The sequence below is a fragment of the Ailuropoda melanoleuca genome, chromosome 17 (genome assembly GCF_002007445.2).
Source record: "Ailuropoda melanoleuca isolate Jingjing chromosome 17, ASM200744v2, whole genome shotgun sequence".
In the NCBI taxonomy this organism is placed as follows: domain Eukaryota; kingdom Metazoa; phylum Chordata; class Mammalia; order Carnivora; family Ursidae; genus Ailuropoda; species Ailuropoda melanoleuca.
Genome location: NC_048234.1, coordinates 30,992,232 through 31,016,706, shown reverse-complemented (window position 1 = coordinate 31,016,706; position 24,475 = coordinate 30,992,232). Strand labels below are relative to the sequence as shown.

The 24,475-nt window shown below is 43.9% G+C and overlaps 1 protein-coding gene across 5 annotated transcripts in view; it reads left to right on the top strand.

Moving 5' to 3' along the window:
- Positions 1-2,937: 2,937 nt before the first annotated feature.
- PRUNE2 (prune homolog 2 with BCH domain) overlaps positions 2,938-24,475 on the top strand; it is a 260,462-nt gene continuing 238,924 nt past the window's right edge. For 3 of the 5 annotated variants that reach the window (XM_034646743.1, XM_034646741.1, XM_019805122.2), the window contains exon 1: positions 2,938-3,156. In XM_034646743.1, the coding sequence (XP_034502634.1) occupies positions 3,121-3,156 (36 nt within the window). In that variant the 5' untranslated portion in view covers positions 2,938-3,120. The remainder of the gene's footprint in view (positions 3,157-24,475) is intronic. The other 2 variants (XM_034646745.1, XM_034646744.1) reach the window with 1 other exon arrangement.

Here is a 24,475-nt window from a genome sequence, read left to right as displayed (position 1 = left end):
AGCATCAGGAGTGGTTCCCAACTGTGACTATACAGAGAATTATCTGATGAGCTTTTAAAAAATACTGATGCCTGGACTCCTCCCAAGATGACTCAATTCAGGTTTTTTGGAGATGGGGCTGGAACATCACTGTTTTTCAAAGACCCCAGGTAAATCCACTGTGCAGCCAGGGTTGACAATTTCTAATTAGAGTTAGTTCAAGGCATAGATTTCTGGCTGCTGTGGAATGATAAAATACCGAGGATTGAAAGCTGATAGTCACTAAATAACTTGGGGTGTGGGTTGTATGGTATGTATATTATGCCTTCCAAAGATGCCTACAACCTAATCCTTAAAACCTGTGAATGTGTTAACTTACATGGCAAAGAAAATTAAAGTTGCTAATCAACTGACTTTAAAACAGGGAGATTATCCTTGTTTATCCAAATAGGTCCAATGTAATCACAAGGGTCCCTAAAAAGAGAAACAGGGAGGAAGAGAGTCAGAGGGAAAGGTGGTTGTGGAAGAATAGTCAGAAAGATGTGACTTTGTTTGCTTTGAAGACAGAGGAAGTTATGTTCAATCAAGGAGTGGGGGCTGGTCCTAAAAACTGGGGAAGGAAAAAAAAAAGCTTCTGCCTTAGAGCCTCTAGAAAGTAATGCAGCAGAATGCAGCTTGGTTGACCTAAAACCTTTGTTTTAGCCTGGTGAGACCTGTGTCAGCCTTCTGACTTACACAACTGTAAAATAAATTCAGGTTACTCTGAGCCACTGAGTGCATGGTCTTTAATACAAGTGGTCAGTTCAGAAAGTCCTCTTGGAGGAGATAAATTTTGATGAACTGTTATGTAGGGACATTGTTGGTGGAGGAAAAACTCTTAAATGTTAGAATTTAAGTCCATCAGGATTTCTTTTTAAATCTCAAGTCTATAATACCTACCCAGAATGTTTGAAATCAAAAGTCAAAGGAATAAAGCTATTATGTGATTGTCACTAAATTCCTCGATGGAGTCAGAGGCAAGAAATTCTGGGGAATTTTTCTCAGCAGTGTTACTTGAATTGTGATCAACTTCCCTGATTTAAAGGCTGACAAAACACTTGTTTTACCTGGATGGTTTTAAATTACTTAAGTCAGCAAAGAAACAGATAGAATCTGCAGCTTCTAGACAGCTCATCACCTGAATGTAAACCGGAATTTAATATTCCTATCACTCTCCTTTAATCAGATCTGTAGACTCTGCCGATGGTTTTTCATTGGGTCCTCCTGAATAAAAAAAAATTGGATAAACACACACACACAGCGCCAAAAACCTTCCATATGTACATTTAGTCATTAAAGTACATTTATTGAGGATTTATATATGACATGACCTGTGTTAGGGATTCATCAGTGAATGTGACAGGCAAAGTCCTTGTACTAATGGAGCTCACAGCCTGGTGGAGAACACAGACAAGTAATGGGTTAAGTTACAGTAGAGTAGAAAATATAAGTTTGCATAGGAGAACAGGGATGGGGCAACTGACTCCGTGTGGGGACAGGAAAGGAGGAGTAGGTTGGGGTTGGGGGAGGTGGGCTTCCTGCAGAAGATAATTTCAAAGCAGCATCAGCAAACTCTGGGAGACCGTTAAAAATGAAAATTCTCAGGCCTGTTAAGCCAGACCTATTAAGCCTGAAATCCTGGAGATGAGACACCAAAATCTGTGTTTTATTAGATCTCTGAGTGATTCAGATATATGCTAAAGTTTGAGAGCCAGAGGATCGTACCTGGGTCACACATTAGAATCACTTGGAGGACTCTCGCACTGTCACTATTGCTGTGGCCCCTCTCCCAGAGACGCTGATTCAGTTGGTCTGGGATATAGCCTGAGAATCAATATTTTTAAAACCCTGGGTGTTGTAATGTGATTTTCACATGCATTCAAGGTTGAGACCACTTCTCTAAGCTGACAGCTGAAGCATGAGTTAGCCAGGCAATGAGGGCTGGTGAGAGGGCAGGGAGGGTATGACAGCCCAGATGTGAGAGAAAGCCCAAGGTTCCTGGGATTTGATAAGGCTAGAGAATACACAAAATGAAACTCCATGGCTTAAAATAAGGTTCATAGTTATAAATTTAAGTGTTTATTGCGGTACTTCTTAAACTTTAATGTGCATAGAAATCATCTGAAGATCTTGTAGAAACACAAACCCTTATGCAGTAGGAATGTTCTATCGCCCCAGCTCCCCCTGAGCAGGCACGTCAGGGACCAGATGGGGACTGCAGAACGATGGAGCTATGCTTCAGCCCAGGGCCAACAGAAGGGCACCTAGCTGGGGTGAATTGCAGATGCCCGCTGCTGGGTGGGTATGTTTTGAGGGTAAGGAGGAAAGATGCATCCTAGCACAACCTCCCAGCCTGCTCTGCTGATTATTTTCCATCAAGGTCGTACTCCTTTTAGCTCAGCAATAACCCTCCAACCCCCAATCTAGCTGATTGCATCCCCTGGCCAGGCCCGCAGAGCCAGCTCATTAAGTGACCGCTGGAGCTCTCTGTAACGTAGCAGCCAGCCAGGGAGGCGCTGGTCGAGGAGGGGGGCTCTCCGGGGACCTCTTTTCCCCCACTTCCTCTTCCCACCTCCCCTGGTTGACAGCGGCGGTGCCTGCGGCAGAGCCTCCCTATGCAGCAGCCCCTTGCACTTGGCTCGCACTTCTGGGCGCTGTCCATGGTTGCAGCATCTTTCGGCGCGCCACGTCAGGAGGCCGCAGCGGGGCCCTGTGATTGGCGGAGGAGCCCCTCGCCATCCCCCAACACCCCCGCCCTCGCGCCAGGGCCCCGAAGCCCGGCCCCGGGCCCCGGCCCCGCAGGCGCGTGCCCGTGCGCGCGCAGGGCGCGCCCTGGGGCTCCTAGGCGGCACACCCACTTTCCTTATTAGGGCAGAGTCAGACGCCCAGAGCGGGCGGCGGGGGCGCGAGGGTGGGGCGGGGAGCCCAGGGAGGCGACAGCCGGGGGCGCAGCCACAGCCTCAGCCGCCTCTGAGCGGCTGGAGGGAGCAGCGGTCCCTGCGCTCCGGCCGGCCAGTTTCCTGAGCCCCAGCCTCTCTCCGTGGGCAGAGATCTTCCTCTGCGTCCCGCCAGGTACCCCTGGTCCGAACCTTTCGCGAAGACATGGAAGAATTTTTGCAACGCGCCAAATCTAAACTGGTAAGTTGGGGGAGCAAGGCTGTGTGAGTGAGTGAGTGTGTGTGTGTGTGTGTGTGTGTGTGTGCGCGCGCGCGCTGATGAAGAGGAAAGGGCATTGCAGCAGAGAAGGAAGAAACAACTTTGCCACTTAGTTGTCAGGGCGTGAGGGCTATCCCCTGGAAAGAATCTCTGGAGCTCTGGTCCTTACAGCAGTCAGTGTGTCTCCAGAATCCTCCCCCGGCAGGCAGACAAAGTGCTGACCTGGGGGTGGTCGACCAGGCAGAAGTTGGGTCCTGTGTGTCCATCTTCGTTTCCTTTGGCATGAGGTTGGAGAGAGGTAGATCCGGCCAAACTGCAGTTTGCTTCTGAAGGCTAGAGGGTTAATGGGTTTGGTGCTTCTTTTGAAAATGAGCCCAGCCTTCTGCAGATGCAGTACCTGTAAGTGTAAAGGGGCGGAAAAAGAATCCCTTAGAACTGTACCTTAGCTGGAGGTGGTGGCAAAGGGTAAGAAAGGAAGTCAGTGCGCTGGCTAGGAAGGATGTGTGGGGCAAAGGCGCAGGTTACCCAAGCATCCCTCACAAAGACCTTGCTCCAGTGCAGCAGTAAGGAAGTTCTAGTGTGAATCATGTGCCTCCTGGCCCCTGTTCAGATCTGTAATTTGGGCAGACACAGAAGGGGAAAGCCCCAACTGTTGCTGATGATGTGGGCTTTGCCAGACTATTGTTCTCCTGGGAGGAGACCAGCATGTTGGCCCAGTACAACTGTACCACTGTCCAAAGAGTGAACTGTTATTTTATTGTGTGTGTTGACAGTTGCTACATATTCTGGAACAACAGATTCTAGCAGCTTCCTAATTCCAAACTGTTTTGGCTCTCCAGCATAGCAGTCATAAACATAACGGGAATGTTTCTGTTTCAACACTTAGGAAAAAGCCTCTGATCATTTAGAAGCAATATCTTTAATAAACAGTGAAAGTACCTTTCCTGGGCCTGGCATAGGAGGAAATGCATAATTTATGATGCTTTTAACCTTTAAACCTTCATAGAAGACAAAATACAAAGTCTGCATTAAGGTGACATCTTCATCACAAGGCAGGATATTTGCAGGGTTATTACTGTAACGTATTTATGCTTGCACAAAAAAGGGAGTTGTTGACCCAAGTGTGATTCTTACAGTGACTTAACCCTATCTTTTAAAAGACCATTAGAGTTGATTAATGCTAATGTACGTATTTCATTTTCTACCTTAAGCCTCCCAGAGAGTCAAACCTTTGTTGGGATTTCAGAATTGAGAAAGTTGGTGGTCATTTCTGTGTTTATTGCTGACTCCCTAATAGTTTTACTTGAGCACATGAAGGAAAATAGTGATTTCAGAAATTGCGTGCATTACTGATAGTGTAAGTAAGCTCTCTGTTTTTTTGTTTTTTACCTAACAATGAGTGAGAAATGGTCAAAAAGGAAAGTTGATCATGCCAACTTATTTACTTATTTATTTTGTTGGTGGGTGAAAATGAATGGTCGTCATGGATACATGCACCCATGTTCCACTCCTGAAACATGTATTTTAACAACAAACATTTAGATTGTGGGGTCTGGTGTGAGCAAGAGATTTGCCTCATTTCTGAAGAACAATTGCTGGAATGGAAAAATTTCCTATTTCAGAGCAATCATTTGAAAGTAATGGGTAAGTTTATTTACCAAGTCCCTTCATTAGATGAGCAATTTGCTTTACATCATTAAAAAAAAAAAAGATAGGAAAAAGAAGTCATTATTTGAAATACTGTTCCTAATTTCCTGTGTTAGCCAGAAGGACAATTAGTGCTAATTTGTTTTTTCTTGGAATAGGTTTCTTGTTAGAGATCACAGTTAGTCTTTCATAGTCAGCCACAGAAAAGGTGTTTTGGTCACTTTTGGTGATAAATGATATTTTCTAGGTAAATAAAAGTTTTACTTAATTTGCAACATTAACTACAGTAGTAGAAAACCTTTTGTTTTAGAGGATAGGTAATCTTTGTTTTGGGAGAAAAAAAATCAAGTCCATTATTATGACATTCATTTGTGAAAATGATATTCATAATAAATTGGTACTGCTTAAAAAAATCAGGCTAATACTTTGGGAAACATTTTAAGGAGAAGAAAGTTATGCTGGCTTTCATTTAAGCCTGATTAGACCAGAATTAGATAGAATTTAGGTGTTATGCTTAAGCTGTTTTCTGCCAGAAGTTACCTTTGAAAAGTCTAGCTGGCAAGGTTTTTTCCTACCTACTTGGCTCCTTGCTTTGATATTCTGTTGTCATGATGTGTATCTTTTAATAGTTTGGAGTAGTCAATGTCCTTTCCAAAGTCCTAACATAACCTCACCATCATTGGAACTAGCTAATTCCAATAGACAAAAGACATTTTAAATTGCAAAGTAGAGTAACTATTAGTCATGAATAAAATTTCCAATGATCGCAACTTTGGAGAAAGTGTGCATCATTTTTCCTCCTGACTAGGAGCATTTATTATTCATCTGTCATTGTGAGGAGAGAAGCAGCTCTCCCATTCTAGGCCAGGCCCTGGTGTGGATCAGAAATCTTTGAAAGGGAAGGGATGTTTTTGAATTTTTGTCAGGTCGTTTGGAGCTTATTTCTGTTGAAATTGGGAGAGCACACTGTCAATTCTTTTTCATCCCAGTCTTCTCCTGCTGATCCTTAAGCTGAGGCAGATTCACTGACATAATCCCACCCCCTCTTCCCCTAAATCTCTCCTTCTGATACATGCCCTTCCTTCCTGAGAATATGCTCTATTTATCAGAAATGGCAAAAGCAGACCCCAACTGTGGCCTCGGTGGGATCCCTCCTGGCACTGAAATGCTTCTCTAGGGGGCCTGCCTTCCACCTGGTCAGGACATGCTTGGGTGCCTAGATCTTCTTGGTAAAAAAAAAACCTTAGCTGATGGTGGAGGTCAGCAAGGGAGGTAGTCACTTACTCCAAGCATGGTCTCCTGAAATGGCACCTTTTTGACAAATATGGAATGACAAATAGGAAATTAAAACAATGACTGTTAAACAATCAAGACAGTAAAGTAAGCGGTATGAGAGCAAGACCCCTGAGAGAGTAGAGATGCTGATCAAAGGGTGGGTGATGCTTTTTACCTGGGTGCATTCCCCTCCTGTGAGCGCTCAGCTATGTTTCTGGTTTGGACACCCACTGCTAGAACTGGAAATGAGAATAAAAACACATTTTCTTTTTCTCTTGCCAGTGCCCACCAGACTGGTCTTCAACCTGCCCATTCAGAGCTGGAATAGGGACAGAGATCAAATCCTATATAGTCCCAGGCTCATTCTGAAGTTTTAGCTACGCTTTCCATTTTTAGTTTTGCCATTTCTATGGTGGTGTCTTAGTTATTCTTAATTGTAGCATTTCACTAGTAAGAAAAATTGAGGAAGGGAGGGAATGAGGGTTCCCTGCTGCCCTGTGCTGTGATTTGGGAAATGTCCTCCCCTTTCACAGTGGTCAACTCAGAAAGGTACACAGGCCAAGACCACTTCATGGTGGCAGTAAATGGTGCAAATTCCCATGAACTTTGGGAGGAAGAAATGAAATAAATGAAACATCAGAGCCCCGGGGCTCTGGCTGGTGAGAAACCAAGGTCTCCACACTTGGCTACTGAGCCTCTTCCACTGCCTGGACCCCAGAAGCTGATGCAATTCAAGCAGCTGCTAACGGGTGTGTATGTTGGGGGCACTGCCATCCACATGCCCTAAGATGTAGGTCACTAGGCAGCCTTGGGTGCTGGGGGTTTGGAGGGGCGTCAGCTGCTGCTGGAAGGATCCAGGCACATCAGTGTCTCAGGAATGCTGTTTTCAAAGCGAGGGTGGGGATAGGGTCGCCACTACAGTCTGAGGAATGCCTCTGTCCCTTCCGCAGGGCAGCTGCAGGTGAAGAGCTCTGTTCCGCAGTGGGTATTAGTCACGATGTGGACTTGTATAGAAGAAAAATTCCACATGACCTAAATGCCAACCTAGACTCTGTGGTATGTGGCATAGGGACCAAGAAAGCACATTCAAAATTCTAAATGAACAGTCACATTAGAGTTGTAGAGGGGATGGGGTTTTTAAAAAGAAAGAAAAACACAGCAGCCTGTCTGCAGAGTCATCATCTTGATTTGAAGTTGGAGGAATGTATTCTTGATTCCTTTACAGGAAGAAATTTGGACTTGTCAATAAAAAGCGTCTTTAAAGTAACTGTTGCAGGTATTTTGAAAGGGCCACTGTGGTGAGGACTAGGGGGGATAGAGCTGCTGTCAAAGCAGTTTCATTTGCGGAGCTGAGCTCATTCTGATCACAGACCACGGGATCAGCTCCCTCCCCATCATGAGCGGGGGTTGGTGCACTTGAGACTTTGCCAGAGCGTTGGTGAGCAAGAAGGAGACTCAGGAATCCAAAGAACTTCTGTGAACGTGGTGCCACCCCTTAGGAGAAAAGAGCCCTTGATTGCTTTAGCCCTGGGTCAGCTCCATTTCTCACTGCTGGAGCTTTCAGACCAAGAGCTGTGGAGAAGAGTCAGACTTTTTCAGCGTAACTCTCACAGTGGATTGGTCTGCCTCAAAGGCAAAGAATCGGTCACTGCCATTCAGACAGCATCTCGGGTCTTGGAGGACGTGATTAGGTGAGCAAGGACACCATTTAATTAGTGACTTGGGAATATTTGATGTTAACTGGGTAAAAAGGTGACAGCTTTGGTATAACCTGTTTATTTCTATTTGTAGCATTTATTTGGGCAGATATTAACATTGTTTGGGGTTTGGTGTGCCATTCTAGAGAGCTCTTATACTCAGTGGTGGCTTGGTGATGGAGATATCACTCTTTCTGTATATCCACTCCTCCCTGGAGTGCTAGCTGAGCAGAGAAAAGGGTGAGGGAGAACTACCTGGGTCTGGATGAAGGCTGCAAAAATGGAAAGAACATCTGGAGACCAGAGAGGTGAAATGCATGGTGTTGCCTTGGCCACTGATTCTGTTTGGACCCTGGGATTGAGTGGAGAGTCATAGAGTTTGGAGTCATCTTTGAAGAGAAACTGGGGAGGGGCAGGACTGACATATTCAGGGGGCAGCATTCACATGGAGTTTGATATGACTGACACCCTCTCACCCTGCACAATCATGCATAGGCTTCCCTGCCGCAGGTCCCAGAGTAGCTTACTCAGAGTCTCTGGCAATGTGCCAAATCCATTTCTATCTGAGCCCTGTGGCTTTTGGCTTTGGTTTCCAGGGGAAGGTAATCTTTCTTCTTAAGGGGCCTTGGGAGGCAAACTGGGTACTAGGTTGCTCTGAAAAATCTGACCCACTAAGCTGATAACACGGTCTTGAGTTTTTTTTGTCTGTTTGTTTTTATTTTTGTTTTTTTTTTTTAGATTTTTAAAATTTATTTGTCAGAAAGGGAGAGCGCGCACAAGCAGGGGGAGTGGCAGGCAGAGGGAGAAGCAGGCTCCCCACTGCGCAAGGAGCCCAACGCAGGACTTGATCCCAAGACCTTGGGGCCATGACCTGAGCCGAATGCAGAGGCTTAACTGACTGAGCCAACCAGGCGTCCCCGTCTTGGGTTTTTAATCTGACAAATGGGGTAATGATACCCACTCTGCAGGTTTGTTGTAAAGTCAAAGCGCTATATCCACAGTCCTGAGCACAGAACCTGGAACAGTGGCTGCTTCCTTCCTTTTGCCCCAGCTGGTCGTTTTTCTGCAGTTCCTTATCTCACTGAATGGCATTATTGTCCGTGCAGTTTCTCCAGCTGGAAACTGACTTCTCCTCCACCCTATCCCCACCCACCTCATCCCAGGCATCACTAAGTCATCCAGATGACTGCAACAGTGGGCTCGCCAGTCTCAGGTAAACCGCTCTCCGTTGCTGCAGGGAGATCATTGTGAAAGCACCTTTTGCACCTTGGTAAGCCTCAGGACTCTTCTATTGCTCTTAAGAAAACAGAGAGCACTTGCAGCATGACCTTGGGATCTGACCCAGCGTGCTGCTCAGCTCCTTCGAGCTTCTCCTCCTACCTGGCATAAATAACTCCCACCCTTTCTTCAGATGAGGTGAAGAAGGGAAGTCTCCCTGAAGGACCTCTTCCCACTCCACTGCCTTCACTTTAAAAGTTGGATTTTTGGGTAATGATTTTAGATCACTTACCGCAGCTTGTCATTATATCTCTATTGGGCATGTTTGTTTGCTTAATCAGAATAAAAAACAGGTCTCTCTCTGTATGATTTTGTTCGCCATTGTATATCAGGCCCTGGTGCAATGCCTGATGTTTAGTAAGTTGTTTGTTTTGGCAATGAATCATGCCATGTTACCATTAATTAAGTACAAAGAGCCTTCCAATTATGCCACCTAGAGATTCTTTCACCCATTGCTCTGTTTGGCTGCTGTGTTTGGTGTGCCTGTGTCCAAATTAATCTGAATGGCATCCTTCACATTGATGAGGGAATCAGGACAGCAGATGGTACAGGCATCATGGGTCACCAGATGAGGGATTCCTTTCATGCACACCAAGATCGTTCTCACTTTGCACAACTGGTACTTGGCCTCCTCTGGTGCAAAAGGAAGAACAGCAAAGCAACGCTTGGTGTCACAGATCAGATAGAAATTCTCTTCAGTCTTGTCAGGCTGATCCTCCCTGAAACAGCGGAGTGGGCTATCAGTTCGGCCCTTGCATTTAATCTTAATGAACTGCTGCGTGCAAATCTTCTTTCCTTCATTTCCTGTCAGGGAGTCCTTAAGTCTGTTCCTTAGAAAGAGACAAGGGAGGACATTGTCTCAGCTTGTGGGGACCAGGAGGTGGACGAGGACCAAACACACTGGTCAGTTGTTCCAGCATCCAATGCTTTGGAGCGGTAACAGCCTTTAGATGCCTCTTGGGACCATGAGCCATGCCTGTGCTAGACACAAAATCGTAACCCATTGTAGTGACTCAATAAAAATGAATACGTGATGGATAGGTGCAGACTCCTAGTGATCTGAATCTGAAGAAGGGGTGGTGATGGTATGCACAAACCCAGGTTGGTTTACTAGAAGCAGGTGAGAAGCATTAAGGTCAAGGAGTGCCATCCAGCACTTTGCACAAAGTGTGTACTTCCTACAAAATGTTACTGCAAACTAATGAGGCTAGTTTCTATGCACGACTGTTGGGAATCTGCAAATATTGGTTGAATTCAAGCGTGAATGGAATGGAGAGAGGCAAGGAAGGGAATGGGCCGTTAAAAGCCTCTGCAAAAGCACATTGGGTAGATCAGCAAATGGAGCTTATTAGTGCCTTAGTTCCTCGGCTGTGTGGTTCAAAGACTAAAAATTACACTTCCCCAGTCCCAACTACCACACCAAGTCTGCCCAGCCTCTTCTGCTTTGTCTGGAGCAGTACTAATATCATGAGAGAGGTTGGCAGGGAAGCTTTCCAGAGTCCTTGAGAGGAAAGGTGCAGGCATTCCAGACTAGTCTCTTTAGTATTTCTGTCCAGCCCTGACACTGCAGACCTCATGCATGGGATAAACCCACGCATTGTCCTGAAACAGACCCCTTGTCCGACCAGCATGCTGTTTGTGAGAGAGCCTGACCACGGTTCTCCACTTCATTGAACTCTCAGGGATGTGACCAGACTTCCCCAGGTACTCTTCTTAGGCTATGATGCAAGAGTCTTTTTGAAATGATGGTATCCAGAAAAATTGCATATCTTTGGCTTCATGCATTTTTCTATTCTTGCTTTGGCTGCCAGGAAGCTCAAAGCTATGTTGACGCTTACTCCTTAGCCTCGTATTTCTGTAGTAAGTTTTTCTTCTTTTTATTGCTCAGATTCTATCTTGTTATACTTGTTTTAATGTGTCTTTTGGCTTCATTTGTATGTGTTTTTTATTACAAGTTTTGGACACTGGCAAGAATAAATAAATACATTTTACAACAATGTGTATGATCATGAACATGTTTTGGCAACAGGTCTGATTAATTCAGGGTTTATCTACTCACATTTGGGAATTAGCTTTTTCTGTGATTGCAAATATCACGTGGGTGCTTCTAAACAAGTAGTTTCAATTAGATGTCAGGCAACACAATCCAAACTGTATCTTTGTTCTCATCCTTAAGGACCGGTGCCTTCCCTTTGGAGCAGCAGTAATCACACATTCATGTACCTGAGCCCATAACCTGGAGCCCAGGATGTAACCCATAGTAGAAGCTGCCAGGCCTAAGTAGGAAGATTCGGGAAGAATTTCATAGAACATTTTTGGATTTGAAAGAAGCTTGGAGGTCCTTTTGTCTTCCTCATCACTTCTTTCCCCTAAATGCAGTTTGGCATAGTGGCTGATGGTGTGGGCTCTGGAGCCGGGTACCTGGTTTCAAAGCCTGACTTTGCCATTTTGACTTCTTCCTCAGGTAACCTTGGTTACTTAGCCTTGCTGAGTCTTGGTTTTCTCATCTATAAAATGAGGACAATATTAGCACTCCCCTCTTAGGGCTGTTGCAGGTATGAATGTCCTAAGATGAGACATAGAGCTGAGTAATAAAGTAATAAAAACATGAAAGAGATCACTGGTGGACAAGAGAGCCAGGAAGCCCTGCTGACATTTCATAGAGACAGGGACAATTCTTAATTCTTAGTTCTTTTTAGTTCGCCTAAAGTTTGGTGAATATCTGTCTTCCCTCCAAGAGATCTGTTTTTTTTTCACTGAATGTCCATAATGGTCTTGTGAGGTAGGTATTTTCTCCTTTCGCAGTTGAGGAAACTGAGTGTTAGGGAGTCAGGAAGTTGGCCCACATTCCACTGCCAATGAAAAGTCGAGCTGGTGTTGCCTCCCACACCAGCTGACTCCAAATCCAGGAATCTCTTCTTATAGCCTCAGAGGCTCTGCCCACCTGATCTCCTGGAACACTTAATTCCCTTTAAATTAAAAGTGAACAACTTGACAGGTTTATAGGAGGGTTGGATGGTAAGTTCACTTTGATCCAAGAGAGGTTTATTTCTTTGTGGTGACTGTTTTATATTAAAAACCGTCGGACAACTGAGTCATCAACAAATATTGCTGAGAATCAGCGATGAGAAAAATATGTGGCTCAGCTATCTCTGATTTGGTTGACAAGTTGGGAGACATTTCTCACTGTATACCCATGCAAAAGGAATATAGAAGATCCATAAGTTATTTGGAAAATCAGCGTGTGACTAGATTTTACAGTGTCAGAAATATTGTGGGAGTTCGGTGAATTTTTAATAAAGAGAATGCATTTCAAAAAGTTTGAAGTTGTCCCTTACTTACCATCAAAATTGTTGGTACAGCTTTTGGTTTTGCAGATTTCCTCATGGCTGTTATTCTGTTGCTGGAGGCCTTAAGGATTACTTTGATTGATTGATTTGATTGATTGGTTGATCGTACAGTAGGGTGACTCACCGCATCGATGCAGCTCATGAGGAGAAGAGCTGGAGTCGGGCCACGGCTCCCAGTCGTGCGAAGCCTGCTGTGTGCTCTTGAGTCTGCCAGCTTAGTGGCGCCCCTGAAAACTGCTGGTTATACTCCAGACACATATAGGAGTAAAGGAAAGGGGAAGAAAGAAAAGAAGGAAAGCGGAGGTGGAATTGGAAGGAACTGGGAGAAAAGAGAAGAAGAAAAGAGTTTTGAGGGAGGCGGGAAGAGGGAGAAGAGGAAATGCAGACCCAGCATTTCCAGCTTCTGGAGTTCACTCATCTGGCGACATCCGCCAACTCAAGTCCCCTGAAAGGTAGAATTCTGCAAGAGCAGCTTTCCTTTAGGCAGCCAAAATTGATCATTGAAAATATATCTTTATGAATACATAAAGAAGATGTGTGTGTGCGCACGTGCACACACACACACACACACAGGAGTGTTACCCAGCCATCAAAAAATGAGATTGTGCTATTTGCAGCAACATGGATGGATCTAGAGGGTGTTACGCTAACTGAAGTAGTTCAGGCTAAGAAAGACAAATATTGTATGATTTCACTCATGCGTGGGAACCAAAAACCAAAACAAGTGAATAAACAAACCAAAAGCAGAATCAGACCTATAAATACAGAGAACAAATTGATGACTGCCAGAGGGAAGGGGGATGGAGGGATGGATAAAATGGGGGCAGGGGAGTGGGAGGCACAGGCTTCCAGCTATGGGATGAATAAGTCATGGGAATAAAAGACACAGCACGGGGTATCTGGTCAGTGATGTTGTAATAGCGTTGTATGGTGACAGACGGTAGCTTGCGCTGAGCACAGGATACAGAGTTGTTGAATCATGATGTTGCACACCTGCAACTCATGTAACATTGCGTGTCAACTATAGTCAAGGAAATTTTTTAAAAAAGAAAACGTATCTTTAAAGTTAGTTCTTTCCTCACAGGAAAATCCCTAAACTCTATCCCTGAGCCTAGTTGTGAGTTAACATCGGTAAAACACCCAAGAGCAATGCTAGGACACAGGAAAGACTCACGAATGTTAGCTGTCACCACCACCACCACCACCACCACCACCATCATCATCATCACTTAGTTTGGGCTTTGACAAAATATTCACAGGCTTGATTTTCTCAGAGCGCAGTGATGGAAGAAGAGGTTGCCCAAGACTGTAGTTGCTGATAACTTACCATGGAGGAATTGTACAAGCAAAACCAAAATCGAACAGAACCTATAAGAAGCCAACCCAGGCCCTCCATAAGTGCCATTCCATCTGGGATAGAGTAAATAGTACTAAGTGTCCGCGCGGTGTCTGGGGCGGTAACATCGGTGATGTCAAGTACGTTACTGATGTTCACAGTAACAACGCTGTATCGTCAAGGAGGAAAGATTAGTTAAGCTCAGTGTCCTGTTTAAGGAGAAAGGTGGGCTGTGCAAGCAGTTTCAGAAAAATTTCTAATTCAGATAATTACAAAAGAAAGGAATTGTCATCTGGAGGGTATACTTTGGTTGTCTGGAAAAGTAGCTCGCACAGGAGATCTTGTTCTTACGGGAAGCCAGATATGTGAAATGTCATGGTTTTTATAACAAGTGATCATGAGTCAGGAGGGAGGGCGATGGTGCTAAAAATGTGAGCCTGGTGTGAGGAGGCAGAAATAGGCCTGTGGCATGTAGAAGATGCGAGAAAGCCTGCCTCCCGCTCCCAACTTGAGTCGAGAACTAAATCTGGTTCTGGACTCCACAAAAAACTTGCAGCAGGGCCCATGAGCCTGTAAAAAATTTCCCTAAGAACAGCCCAAGAGGGAGGGGCTGGCTGCTGATGGACTTTGATTATTTGAAAGGTTTTTGTGGGAAAACAGAAACCATTTCTTTCCCTTACTCAAACAACAACAGAAACCACAAAACCAAAAAAACAAAGCAAAAAAACCCCCAAAAACCAAAAAACAAAACCCAGAACTTCAGAATAAGAGGCTTGAAAAGAAAAAAGAAGAAGCAGTCCATGAATTCAGTAAGATCCAGTTGTTTTGTTGTGAAAATTATCTATCAGCTAATCAAAGGGTGCAAAAGTGAAATGAGCATGCTTGCATCTTGCTCCCCAAAATGGAAAAGAAAGGTGAAGGCTGAAGTTCATCCTGAATGTCGAAGTGCCTTTGCTCGGCTTTGCACTCTCCATGCATGTTTCCCCCAGCAAGTGGCCGGTGGTGCTGGCCAGATCAGCACCTGGCTCTGGGAAGACAGAAGTGTCACAGCAGGTGCACAGTTCAGCGGCTCCCCTGCCACGGGTATGTCTGAGAGGACACATGTCTGTCTGCTCCCTGGGAAGGCAGTGTCCCTGGGCCCTTCTCCAGGGAGGCAAGGGGGCAAGTCGTTTTTTGCCCCCAAACTCTCTGCTGCTTTTTTCCCCATTTCTAATGAGAAATAATTGACATATATCACTATATATGTGTAAGGTGTACAGAATGATGGTCTGATTTACTATGTTGTAAGACGATGACCACGATAGGTTCAGCTGACATTAATTTTTTTATAGATACAATAAAAATAAAAGAAAGAATAAAAGAGGAAAATTTCTCCTTGTGATGAGAACTCTTAGGATTTACTCTCACAATGACTTTTTGACATATGGTATGGCAATGTTAGCTGCTGTCATCGTGTTGTACATTATTACATCTCTGCAGCTTTAATGCTTTCATCTTCCCCCTGGCCCTTAACAGCCTCACTTGGTTTGTGTGGGGCATCTCCTGACTGAAATATCAGGTAGGATTCTCTCACCATTTGGCAGCTACCATAAAAATGGCCTCGCAGAGCCACTGCCTTTGTGGACAGCTGGATTCTTTCAGGGAAAGTTGAACAGTAGTTCAACTGATTTTTGTGGATTAATGCAAGCTTAAACTTTGATTCAGATTTTGTTTTATCTTTTGAGTATTTACCAAGCTCACTGGGGGAACTTTGGTTTTCTTTCTTTTCTTTTTTTAAGATTTTATTTATTTATTTGACACAGAGAGAGCACAAGCAGGAAGCCTGATGTGGGACTCGATCCCAGGACCCTGGGATCATGACCTGAGCTGAAGGCAGACACTTAACCAACTGNAGAGCACAAGCAGGAAGCCTTATGTGGGACTCGATCCCAGGACCCTGGGATCATGACCTGAGCTGAAGGCAGACACTTAACCAACTGAGCCACTCAGGCACCCTGGTTTTCTTTCTTTTTAGACGGTAGGCAAATGAAAGCATGGTCTTAGAAAATGCATACAGGTCAAAGGAAAAGATAAACGGGAGGGAGAATTGCATTCTCTAGCTGAATATTTCTTCTATTATTTAATTGTGAATTTGCTTTGTAAGACCCTAACATAATAAAGCATGCACGGAACAAATCAACTTCATTAGTCTGTAACTGATTTTGTGCTTGCCACTTGGCTGACATCCCTGGACTGTGGCCTGAAGCCCTAGCTCTCTTGGCTCCATGCTAAAAAAGTCCAGACATAAACTCACTGTGGTGGAGGCAGATCAAAATGCCATCCCAGAACTGGCTTTTAAAACACTTTGAAAAATTCATTAGCCTTCCAACGTATTAGGTCACTCTGAGCCTTATGGGGGGATAAGCAAATTCCCACCTATGGAATTATTTCATGCCAAAATAGCCTTCCGACCAAGCATGACATCGCTGTAAAAACCAGTTCACACTGGTCGGTTTTCAGATGCCAACATTTACATAGCTTTGATGAATCTCATAAACACTGAGCCATGCTTACTACTACTGGCCCCTTCGCTGGACTTTTGCTTTCAGCACGATTTATACTCAGCCACTCCAATCGCTATGTCACACTGGACATACCCTGACCCATCACTTCAGGCAGTGGTGTAGAAACAGGCATCAGGATGCTGTGTGTTTAGCCACAGTCTTTTGTTAGTGATTTCTTGCCTGGAAACTGTCAGTTATTTTGATCGCAGAGCTTTATATGTAAAGCTACTGTGGAAGCACAGATCTTTAACATTGAAGCAGGTGACTTTAGACTTTGTCTATTTCAACCTCCTGGTATTATGTGTCAGGTTTCATTCATTTATAAAATAATAAGTAAATGTTAAAGCAAATTTGAGAAATATAGGAAAGCTTTAAAATGAACCATAAACATTAAAGGAAATAAAAACTAAAAATGAAAATTACCTACTTTTTTTAAGGGGTGGAGGGGGCAGAGGGAAAGGGAGAGAGAGAATCTCAAGCAGGTGCCGTGTCCAGTACAGAGCCCGACACAGGGCTCGATCTCACAACCCTGAGATCGTGACCTGAGCCAAAATCAAGAGTCAGACTCTCAACTGTCTGAGCCACCCAAGTACCCCGAAGATTACCCTCTTTCATTCCAGTGTGACTGTTGGCAATAGTTTGGCAAGCAGTTTCCTTAGTCTTTCTCTTCTGTGCATAGGATCAAGATAGGATATCCATACATTTCAGTGTGCCCTGATTTTTATTTCACTTAACATTATTCATTAACTATTTCCCTATGTTATTGAATTATATTCCAAATCAACATCTTAAATCATAGCATACAGTGTAATAAAGAAGATATATGATAAACATTTTGATCACCCCCTCCTATTTTTTTGCTATTGTTAATTACACTGTAACATATATCTCTGGAGCTAAAATCTTTTTATCTTCTGTAGGATAATGTCTTTAAAACTGTTTTTTACAAATGTCATTATTGGAGCAAAAGAGTTATTCTTTTTTTTAAAGATATAGTCTTAAGTTTCATGATAAATCTTTCCAGATTGATTTCTGGATGAAATCCACCACATTTCAAGACCTGGGGAAGGTTCAGAAAGGTTAACTTGTTCTTTAGAACATTGTAACAGAGTCAGACATAGATTTCAGGTCTCTTCACACGTAGGTCTGTGCTCCTGACAAATTTGAGAGGCTACCGCATAGCAGGAAGAGTACCATGCTAATTTAAAAAATACAGATGTAGTCCCCAGTGGGCTCTGCGCTCAGCGGGGACTCTGCTTCTCCTTCTCCCTCGGCTCCTCCCCCCACTAGTGCACCTGCAGTCTCACTCTCTCTCAAAAAAAAATATGGATCTGAGCAAATAATCTGCAGCTGCCTTGCTGCTAAATTAAGATGATCATAACACAAATTATACCGCACCAGTTACAGCTCTTATTTGAAACCTTGAGGTAGAATCTCACCAGAGAGGACACTTTCTCTCTCTCTCTCTCTCTCTCTCTCTCTTTTTTTCCCCCCAATTTCTCTATTTCCAAAGGATTGAGCTTTATGAAGCAGTCAACACACTGTTCACTAGCTGTCTGGTGTGTTCATTCAAGACACGGTATTGCACTTCATAACTTCTTTCCCCTGTGTGGCCTCCCTCGGTCAACCTTGGGCAGGACATATGTTATTCTAGCTACATCACAGGTGAGAAGAACAAGGCCAGACAGGTGAAATCCAGCCTTGCCCAAGTGCACACAGCCAGCAAGTGGCAACGCTGGGTGTGCGGGATCTGTGTCTCCTGATTCCCCAGCCCTTGCTTCCAGTGTTATCTGTAGGAACTAAAAATTGGTTCGCACTTTCAAAAGATAGTTTAACGTTCTCATTGAGAGTTTGATAGTCTGCATTCATCTCCATAAAAGAAAATGGCCCAGTAGAAATACAGGCACCTTTCCAAGTGGAGAATATCCAAAGGTGAAACATTTGTGCTGAAGCTGTGTTTCAAGAAACACACAGGAGAGCAAATCTGTTGAGCCTTGGAGTTTTCGTGTGATGGGTTCTGATGAACAGCTTGCAAGTGTGAGATGAATGGATGTGTCATTGCTAGAAACATGTTGAGCTCCACAGGTGCTGTGACACCAAGTGTCACCTGTGATGGGAAGGAGGAACCTGAGAGGTGGGTCTTTGAAGGGCCTGTGGGCATCATCGCACATACAGTAATGGGCCATCAGGTGACTGGATGCTGCTTATGTTGACTCCAGCTCAGAGTTCTAGGTAATGAGAGGAAGAAAGTTTAATTGCCTATAACACGAGATCTTTCCCTGCAACGGAGCAGGTGTAATTCTGTCAAATTCTCTCTCTCTTTCACTCTTCATCCCCCCACCCTATTCCCACTATTTCCCTATTTGGATCATATTTATTAATTGACCAAAGACCTAAATGCATCCCACGTTGATGTGATAGGGAGTAACGTTAGCAGGGTGCAGTTTAATGCTGTATAAGCTGAATTCTTCTCTTTTAAGAAGACTCTAAGAAACACGTGTATTTCTGGACCAGCATTTTGTCCAGCCATGGCATATGGAGGCCACATGATTGCTAAGTTCAGTGCATACGGAGGTGAAGATGCACTGGACACATTTGTCTGTGGATAGAGGTCCTGGGTGGCCTGTGTTTTCTGAGCTTCTTTCCAAAAGAAGGCAGACTCAGTGAATTCACACTGGGGAAAAAGTGAAACAGCCCAACANTATCTTCTGTAGGATAATGTCTTTAAAACTGTTTTTTACAAATGTCATTATTGGAGCAAAAGAGTTATTCTTTTTTTTAAAGATATAGTCTTAAGTTTCATGATAAATCTTTCCAGATTGATTTCTGGATGAAATCCACCACATTTCAAGACCTGGGGAAGGTTCAGAAAGGTTAACTTGTTCTTTAGAACATTGTAACAGAGTCAGACATAGATTTCAGGTCTCTTCACACGTAGGTCTGTGCTCCTGACAAATTTGAGAGGCTACCGCATAGCAGGAAGAGTACCATGCTAATTTAAAAAATACAGATGTAGTCCCCAGTGGGCTCTGCGCTCAGCGGGGACTCTGCTTCTCCTTCTCCCTCGGCCCCTCCCCCCACTAGTGCACCTGCAGTCTCACTCTCTCAAAAAAAAAAATATGGATCTGAGCAAATAATCTGCAGCTGCCTTGCTGCTAAATTAAGATGATCATAACACAAATTATACCGCACCAGTTACAGCTCTTATTTGAAACCTTGAGGTAGAATCTCACCAGAGAGGACACTTTCTCTCTCTCTCTCTCTCTCTCTCTCTCTTTTTTTCCCCCCAATTTCTCTATTTCCAAAGGATTGAGCTTTATGAAGCAGTCAACACACTGTTCACTAGCTGTCTGGTGTGTTCATTCAAGACACGGTATTGCACTTCATAACTTCTTTCCCCTGTGTGGCCTCCCTCGGTCAACCTTGGGCAGGACATATGTTATTCTAGCTACATCACAGGTGAGAAGAACAAGGCCAGACAGGTGAAATCCAGCCTTGCCCAAGTGCACACAGCCAGCAAGTGGCAACGCTGGGTGTGCGGGATCTGTGTCTCCTGATTCCCCAGCCCTTGCTTCCAGCGTTATCTGTAGGAACTAAAAATTGGTTCGCACTTTCAAAAGATAGTTTAACGTTCTCATTGAGAGTTTGATAGTCTGCATTCATCTCCATAAAAGAAAATGGCCCAGTAGAAATACAGGCACCTTTCCAAGTGGAGAATATCCAAAGGTGAAACATTTGTGCTGAAGCTGTGTTTCAAGAAACACACAGGAGAGCAAATCTGTTGAGCCTTGGAGTTTTCGTGTGATGGGTTCTGATGAACAGCTTGCAAGTGTGAGATGAATGGATGTGTCATTGCTAGAAACATGTTGAGCTCCACAGGTGCTGTGACACCAAGTGTCACCTGTGATGGGAAGGAGGAACCTGAGAGGTGGGTCTTTGAAGGGCCTGTGGGCATCATCGCACATACAGTAATGGGCCATCAGGTGACTGGATGCTGCTTATGTTGACTCCAGCTCAGAGTTCTAGGTAATGAGAGGAAGAAAGTTTAATTGCCTATAACACGAGATCTTTCCCTGCAACAGAGCAGGTGTANATCTTTCCCTGCAACGGAGCAGGTGTAATTCTGTCAAATTCTCTCTCTCTTTCACTCTTCATCCCCCCACCCTATTCCCACTATTTCCCTATTTGGATGATATTTATTAACTGACCAAAGACCTAAATGCATCCCGCGTTGATGTGATAGGGAGTAACGTTAGCAGGGTGCAGTTTAATGCTGTATAAGCTGAATTCTTCTCTTTTNGCTTTGATGAATCTCATAAACACTGAGCCATGCTTACTACTACTGGCCCCTTCGCTGGACTTTTGCTTTCAGCACGATTTATACTCAGCCACTCCAATCGCTATGTCACACTGGACATACCCTGACCCATCACTTCAGGCAGTGGTGTAGAAACAGGCATCAGGATGCTGTGTGTTTAGCCACAGTCTTTTGTTAGTGATTTCTTGCCTGGAAACTGTCAGTTATTTTGATTGCAGAACTTTATATGTAAAGCTACTGTGGAAGCACAGATCTTTAACATTGAAGCAGGTGACTTTAGACTTTGTCTATTTCAACCTCCTGGTATTATGTGTCAGGTTTCATTCATTTATAAAATAATAAGTAAATGTTAAAGCAAATTTGAGAAATATAGGAAAGCTTTAAAATGAACCATAAACATTAAAGGAAATAAAAACTAAAAATGAAAATTACCTACTTTTTTTAAGGGGCGGAGGGGGCAGAGGGAAAGGGAGAGAGAGAATCTCAAGCAGGTGCCGTGTCCAGTACAGAGCCCGACACAGGGCTCGATCTCACAACCCTGAGATCGTGACCTGAGCCAAAATCAAGAGTCAGACTCTCAACTGTCTGAGCCACCCAAGTACCCCGAAGATTACCCTCTTTCATTCCAGTGTGACTGTTGGCAATAGTTTGGCAAGCAGTTTCCTTAGTCTTTCTCTTCTGTGCATAGGATCAAGATAGGATATCCATACATTTCAGTGTGCCCTGATTTTTATTTCACTTAACATTATTCATTAACTATTTCCCTATGTTATTGAATTATTATTCCAAATCAACATCTTAAATCATAGCATACAGTGTCATAAAGAAGATATATGATAAACATTTTGATCACCCCCTCCTATTTTTTTGCTATTGTTAATTACACTGTAACATATATCTCTGGAGCTAAAATCTTTTTATCTTCTGTAGGATAATGTCTTTAAAACTGTTTTTTACAAATGTCATTATTGGAGCAAAAGAGTTATTCTTTTTTTTAAAGATATAGTCTTAAGTTTCATGATAAATCTTTCCAGATTGATTTCTGGATGAAATCCACCACATTTCAAGACCTGGGGAAGGTTCAGAAAGGTTAACTTGTTCTTTAGAACATTGTAACAGAGTCAGACATAGATTTCAGGTCTCTTCACACGTAGGTCTGTGCTCCTGACAAATTTGAGAGGCTACCGCATAGCAGGAAGAGTACCATGCTAATTTAAAAAATACAGATGTAGTCCCCAGTGGGCTCTGCGCTCAGCGGGGACTCTGCTTCTCCTTCTCCCTCGGCTCCTCCCCCCACTAGTGCACCTGCAGTCTCACTCTCTCTCAAAAAAAAATATGGATCTGAGCAAATAATCTGCAGCTGCCTTGCTGCTAAATTAAGATGATCATAACACAAATTATACCGCACCAGTTACAGCTCTTATTTGAAACCTTGAGGTAGAATCTCACCAGAGAGGACACTTTCTCTCTCTCTCTCTCTCTCTCTCTCTCTTTTTTTCCCCCCAATTTCTCTATTTCCAAAGGATTGAGCTTTATGAAGCAGTCAACACACTGTTCACTAGCTGTCTGGTGTGTTCATTCAAGACACGGTATTGCACTTCATAACTTCTTTCACCTGTGTGGCCTCCCTCGGTCAACCTTGGGCAGGACATATGTTATTCTAGCTACATCACAGGTGAGAAGAACAAGGCCAGACAGGTGAAATCCAGCCTTGCCCAAGTGCACACAGCCAGCAAGTGGCAACGCTGGGTGTGCGGGATCTGTGTCTCCTGATTCCCCAGCCCTTGCTTCCAGCGTTATCTGTAGGAACTAAAAATTGGTTCGCACTTTCAAAAGATAGTTTAACGTTCTCATTGAGAGTTTGATAGTCTGCATTCATCTCCATAAAAGAAAATGGCCCAGTAGAAATACAGGCACCTTTCCAAGTGGAGAATATCCAAAGGTGAAACATTTGTGCTGAAGCTGTGTTTCAAGAAACACACAGGAGAGCAAATCTGTTGAGCCTTGGAGTTTTCGTGTGATGGGTTCTGATGAACAGCTTGCAAGTGTGAGATGAATGGATGTGTCATTGGTAGAAACATGTTGAGCTCCACAGGTGTTGTGACACCAAGTGTCACCTGTGATGGGAAGGAGGAACCTGAGAGGTGGGTCTTTGAAGGGCCTGTGGGCATCATCGCACATACAGTAATGGGCCATCAGGTGACTGGATGCTGCTTATGTTGACTCCAGCTCAGAGTTCTAGGTAATGAGAGGAAGAAAGTTTAATTGCCTATAACACGAGATCTTTCCCTGCAACGGAGCAGGTGTAATTCTGTCAAATTCTCTCTCTCTTTCACTCTTCATCCCCCCACCCTATTCCCACTATTTCCCTATTTGGATGATATTTATTAACTGACCAAAGACCTAAATGCATCCCGCGTTGATGTGATAGGGAGTAACGTTAGCAGGGTGCAGTTTAATGCTGTATAAGCTGAATTCTTCTCTTTTAAGAAGACTCTAAGAAACACGTGTATTTCTGGACCAGCATTTTGTCCAGCCATGGCATATGGAGGCCACATGATTGCTAAGTTCAGTGCATACGGAGGTGAAGATGCACTGGACACATTTGTCTGTGGATAGAGGTCCTGGGTGGCCTGTGTTTTCTGAGCTTCTTTCCAAAAGAAGGCAGACTCAGTGAATTCACACTGGGGAAAAAGTGAAACAGCCCAACATTACTGGAAGGAAATTTAAGGGGATGGACCTCAAGGTTAGTCTGGGCTTGAAATTCTGTATTAATAAAAATTTCAGGTTTATAGGACACCAGGTGTCCTGAAAGCCTAACATGATTTTTTAAATTTATTTTTTTAGTGAGAAATCTATTGTCTACAGATGATTTGTATACAGTACAGTAATTCCTTTATAGATGTCGTGTTCGGAAGCTTTAATATATGCTGAGGGAAATATACTTGGGACGATATTTTCTTGTAAGTGCTGGGATGGGAGTGAAAATCAGTGACTCTGAGAGACTTAGCTGTGTAGTTGTTAAATCATGCCCATCTGCTAAATAATTAGCATGCTGTGGGGCGGGAGGTTCTGGAAGTAAATCCTCTTGTGCCACAACTCCTAGCTATCCAACTCCTTTCTGAGTACGCGTCTGCTTTTTTAAAAGACAAAGAGCAGAGAACATGGAGGGCCAAATAGGAACGTTGAGCTTAAGCTAATGTCTTGCCATGAGCAATATCCCTGACTGGGCCTTCTCTCTGCCTCAATTTTCTTAAAATATCCTCATCCTGCTTCTTACCCCTGGGCACTTAACTGCCAGCAAAACCTGCCCTTGGCCAGCAAGCAAGGGAGCAAACACCTATCAATACTTACACCTATCAATACTTACCCTATAGTTTACGTATTTTACTTCATTTGACTTTCATAGCAACTCTCTGAGACAAGCATTATTACGCCTAATGCATAGAGGGAGAAACTGAGGCTCAGAACATCAAGTGATTTGCTGTAGGTCACATAACTAATGTACGTTAGAGCTAAATTTCTGGTATTCTCTACCTCAGACCCTCAACTCGTATTTTCATTGCAACACATCTCAGGGGGCACAATACACTGACTTTAAGGAGGAGTGGGCATTATAGCTGCAGTTCTTAAACTTTCACGTGCACAGGATCCAGGCATCATTTTAAGATGCAGATTCTGATTCAGTGCCATGTGGGGTGGAGGGACCTGGGAGCCTGCCCTTATAACATGTTCTTAGGTGATGCTGATGCTGCTGTTCTCCAGACCACAGTTTGGTNGAGAGACTCTTGACTCCAGGAAACAAACTGAGGGTTGTGGAAAGGGAGGTGGGTGGGGGGATGGGATAACTGGGTGAT